Below are 5000 nucleotides of genomic sequence, written 5' to 3' on the forward strand. Positions count from 1 at the left end.
ATTTCTCCGCCATTTCTTACGACTGTTCTCTCCCCCTCTCCCCCCCAGAACCAGCTGTACGGGCAGTATGGCGCCAACAAGGGCCTGGGCGGACTCCAGCACCCTCACAACCTCATGTTCCTACCGCTGCTGGAGGGGCTGCGAGGCACGACCCACACCGCCCCTCCCGCGCCGCCCACCGCGCCCGTGCTGCCGCCCATCTCGCCGCCCCACGAAGCCACGTTCACCAAGATCCCGCCGGTCTCCGTTGCGGCCTCGGTGAGTTGTCGATATTTTTCGTTCGCTGACTTGTAAATCCGCTGTTTTACACGCACTCGCAGGGGTACGTTCAAGTCTTTTCGGGAAGGGGCTTTTTATGCACATTTTACGCGGTGTTTGAACGGCTAAAAGGTTTCCAGGTGAAGTGGGCACTTATTGGGCGGGCGAGAATTAGTTCCTGGAGTACACTCGGTGTTTTATGAAGGAGCGAAGTATCGACGGATGTTTTCTCTTCCCCCGCAGGTGCCAGCGTGGATGTCCGCGTCCGCCCAGCTGGCGCAGCTCTCGCAGAACTCCGCAGCCCACACTGCCCACACGCCCGCACAGACGCCCACGCCCTCGTCGCATGAGCACCAAGAGGAGAAGCCCCTCAACCTCACCAAGCCCAAAGACGCCAGCCCGAAGCCCAGTGACATGAGCGCCCTCTCTCCGAAGGCCCCGGGGCTGCCCCCCTCCCTCGTGCCCCACTCCTTCCTGCCGTACATGACCCCGCCCTTCCCCGGCCTCCCCGACCACAAGGACATCCTCGGGGGCCTCGGGCAGAGCCTGGGGCAGGGTCTGGGCCAAGGCCTGGGCTCCCTGCCGTCGCCAACCATGGCGGGCGCCCTGCCTGGCAAGCACTACCCCCCGCCTGCCTTCCCCCCCATGTACCTGCCGCCTTCCTCCATACCCTCCTCCCTGCCTCCTCACCTCACTTCCATGGGCGGCCTCAGCCTCCCCTCGGCCACGCCCCTCACCTCGCTCACCTCCCTGGGCGGCACCATGGGCGGTATCACCTCCGTGACCACGTCCTCGTCGCACGCAGCGCAGGAGAAGAAGGAGGAGGAATATGTCACCACTTGCCAGAGTGAGTAGAAAGAGCCGCTTGAATCGTGAACAATTATTCTGATGAAATGAATGCATATTTTCCCCACATATCTGCTGTACAAAATTAACATTCTTTTTCCCTCTGTCTATACGTCCGTTTATCTCACTTTGTAGATTTTAACAGTCTCCAAATGTATCTCGGAGACTCTCAAGAAGACGACACTAATCGTCAACCTCCTCCCCCCCAAGCAGCCAAGATGTTCGGCGCCAAGATCATCCGACAGACACGCAAGGACGGGGATAACAAGCCACACGTCAAGCGCCCCATGAACGCCTTCATGGTCTGGGCCAGGGACGAGAGACGCAAGATCCTCAAGGCTTGCCCTGACATGCACAACTCCAGCATCTCCAAGATCTTAGGTAGGGATCCCGAGGCACTTGCTTTCTGCCCTTGTGCTGGATTATTTATTTACTCTGCTCTATTCGCTCGGCCGTGCGGTGCGACGTTGCTCACACGCTGTTCCTTTCTCCCGCAGGATCCAGATGGAAAGCCATGTCCAACTCGGAGAAGCAGCCTTACTACGAGGAGCAGTCCCGCCTCTCCAAGCTGCACATGGAGAAGCACCCCGACTACCGCTACCGGCCGCGCCCGAAGCGCACCTGCATCGTGGACGGGAAGAAGATGCGCATCTCCGAGTACAAAGCCCTCATGCGGCAGAAGCGGGACGAGATGAGAACGATGTACTTCCGGGACAACGGGCTCACCGACCTCGCCAAGCTCCTGCCGCCGGGCGCCGAGCCCCTCAAGGGGGACTACATTAAGACGGGCCTCTTCAAGGACGAGATGCTGAAGAAGGACCTGCTCAGCGCCGACCTCTTAAGCGCTGACTCCCACGGCGACCCTCCCTCCAGCCGCGCCAGCAGCGACCTGCCCTCCGTCATGACGCCCACTTCCGAGTTCAGCCTCGACGGCTCTGCCTCGCCCTCGCCCGGAGCCCCTGCGTCCTCCACATCCGACCTCGAGGATCACATGGACGAGTCGGACTACACCTCGCCGACTGACATCGCGAGACACCCGGACGGGGACGACAACCAGACGCCACTCACCATAGACGAGCGGTTGGCGTGAGACTTCTTGCCCTCACGCCTGCGACAGCTAAACACGCCCACCAACGCGCCCACGATGCCACGCGCAGTTCCCTAGCGGTGGGCCTTTGATCCTCGCCCCTGGCCCCCTTCAGCCCCCTTCAGCCCCCTTCCGAACGCCGTTTCCCCGTACCTCATGCCCCACACAGCAATACCTTCCTTTGAGACCTGGCGAGGGCGGCTGTTGTGCCTCACGCCCACGCGCCCTCTCAGACACGCCCAAAGACGAGGCCCTCGCGCTCGAAAGCACAAATGTCAGCAGGGAGGAGGAGGACCCGGCCAGGAGGACCCCGGCCCAGGATGCGTTATTGATTCTACGCAGACCGGAACGCGATCCGTTTGTCTTTTGAGGAAGTGAAGTCGTGCGGATTCTGTCGAAGGAGTTCCAAGTCAGAAGTGTTAATATATACATATATAGAGAGAATATATATAATCTCAATGGACCTTTCTTTTGAATGTAACATATGACGAGGGACTTGTACAGTTTTGTGAGATTTTTTGTGTTTGCAGTGTATTTATTGGGGGGAGACGCCGAGGACCTCCCCCCGTTTTCTTTGCAAAACACCACACTGATCTTGAGCGCCGAATCTCCGACGAAAAACGAAGCCAACATTTTGGAACATTCAGAATTAACGACGCTTAAATGTTCTACTGCGCACCGATTCATGGATAGTCGGTATATCCTTTTGTTGGTATCTATCGACTGTGTTTTTTGTATCCTTCATGAAAGGATTTGTGACAGGTATATATATTCGAGAAGTGATATCTGTTTATAGATTTCTTTTATGATATATTTTTTTCCTTCTTTTACGGACGATTTTAAAACTCTTGAGTCTGGTGAGTTTGTTCCTAGTACATTTTGTTTCGTACGACAAAAGTGTTCTTTGGTGACTGGTGACTGTACTGATAGTGGATCTATAGACAGGTGACAGTTTATAGAGATCCGGAATCGTGATGTGGCTCGAAGGAGGAGGTGTATATTATATATAAGTTTAGAATATACCACGAAAGAGCTTTAAAAAAAACCTGTGGCAGCGGTTTGGATCTTTTTTTTTTCTTTCTCTGGTTCGATGGCAGAACGGACGATAGTGTCTCTCTCCCATGTGGCCGTAGTGCATTAAGGGTCATATTTTCTGTGTTTTATATAGGAAATAGACTCATTCTGCAAGAGTGATGAGGTTCGAGTTCAGTGTCGCCTTGTCCTGCCGCCACTTGCTCTGACCTGTGCTTTAGCTCACACGAGTGACGCCAACCACTCAAGTGCTCGTTACTCAAGTGAAAGTTTTAGAATTCCAAGATCTTTCTTATTACTTGGCCGTCTGTGTCGCTGTCTGGCAAGCACGTGTGTAATGTGACGTCACGGCGTTCGCTTGTATATATTGAAATGCGACCTGACGATTGGCCGATGCCATGATACCGCCGGTGACGTCATTCTGACGTGGACACGCGTGGGCCTTGCGAGGCAGCCGGCTGGGCGAGCCGACGGACGAGATCCTGTATTCTAAGTCAATATTTTTTCTCCTGCAACAGTTTATCATAATGATAACAACTATAAATACTAACAATACTAAACATTCGAACACGTCAATGCCACTCTGAAACCTGTGCGAAAAGGACCAGTGACTGAGGGAACGACACGAGCATTCGTCCTCGCTCGTCCTCGCGGAGTTTTCTCGTAACCAAAGTTCTCAGTGTCCGGAAGTTGAAGACGACTCGCTGGGCTGCTGTGAGGCCGGCCTCTTGGCCTCTTGTGGTAGGGTGACCCTTCGTTAATACGTCCAGCGTGTAATATATATATAGCGAAAGCGCTCGGTGTTTTAACTCTTAAAGGAACGGCGGGGTGGGCGGGGCGGAGGATTTATCATAGGCTAGTCTCTTTTCTAATTATATTTAAGAATGTATTTTGATTACCCCGGGAGGTTAGGTCGTGGACGCAATAACGGAGGGTCACTGTACGTCATTTTTTTTATCATTCTGTACTGTAACCAGGTTAGCGGTGTAATACTGTTAATATTTTTTTTCTTTTTTATTCAGAATAAGATATTACACCCAAAGTACTGTGCTCTTCCGCGGTGCTTCCGTTGGGCTTCATCTCACATTCTGTAATATATTGTAGAGATCGCTATATAGGTGTAACATATATGTATTGGTCTGTGTTGAAAGCTTCTCACCTGACGGTTTTGTGCACCTCCCTCCCCCCCTCACCCCTCCCTCACTTTAACCTCCGCTTCCCCTCTATCCTCCCCCCCCCCCCTTGCCTCACTCCCCCCCAATCCCCGTTTTCTGTTCACGACAGTTTTCGACTGCAATCTGCAATGAAGATTGTTTAGCCTCACCATTCAAGTTTTGGGGCGTTTTGTCAAGGCGTCTATGGAATGTTCTCGCACGCAACCTTGTATTTAAAAAGGTGTCGTGCGGCAGCGTTCGCATTGTGACACGTGAAGGCAGACAAAAGAACGCCCGCCGCCTGCAAGAGCCAACGTGTAGGATTTTCAATCGTGTCTTGACACATCTTCATTCATTTTCAACATTTTGTTGCCCTTCACTTTTATTCAGCACTTCAGCCCATTGTTTTAAAAGGTTACGAGAGCATATTTTTAAAAACTATTCAATATTTAGCCATTTTTATCTCCTTGCGTTGACGGCAGTTCATACAAGAGTGATTACTTTCTCATACAGTTATTAACAATACTTACCACGACGCGCAGCCGAACGTGGCTGTGAGAGTAAAAATAATTGTATATTTCACTCAGAGGAATATAGCTCATAGAACTTTATCCTATTTTGAG

At 52.5% G+C, this 5000-nt stretch overlaps 1 protein-coding gene across 8 annotated transcripts in view; it reads left to right on the plus strand.

Annotated features, from left to right (window-relative positions):
* Positions 1–5000, plus strand: part of LOC113810836 (transcription factor SOX-6) — a 142278-nt gene that overhangs the window by 136004 nt on the left and 1274 nt on the right. For 6 of the 8 annotated variants that reach the window (XM_070125323.1, XM_070125325.1, XM_070125324.1 and 3 more), the window contains exons 5-8: positions 49–258; positions 502–1105; positions 1240–1485; positions 1602–5000. The exon at positions 1602–5000 is cut by the window's right edge and continues 1274 nt beyond it. In XM_070125323.1, the coding sequence (XP_069981424.1) occupies positions 49–258; positions 502–1105; positions 1240–1485; positions 1602–2194 (1653 nt within the window). In that variant the 3' untranslated portion in view covers positions 2195–5000. The remainder of the gene's footprint in view (positions 1–48; positions 259–501; positions 1106–1239; positions 1486–1601) is intronic. The other 2 variants (XM_070125320.1, XM_070125322.1) reach the window with 2 other exon arrangements.

This window comes from Penaeus vannamei, chromosome 9, assembly GCF_042767895.1.
Source record: "Penaeus vannamei isolate JL-2024 chromosome 9, ASM4276789v1, whole genome shotgun sequence".
Lineage (NCBI taxonomy): Eukaryota > Metazoa > Arthropoda > Malacostraca > Decapoda > Penaeidae > Penaeus > Penaeus vannamei.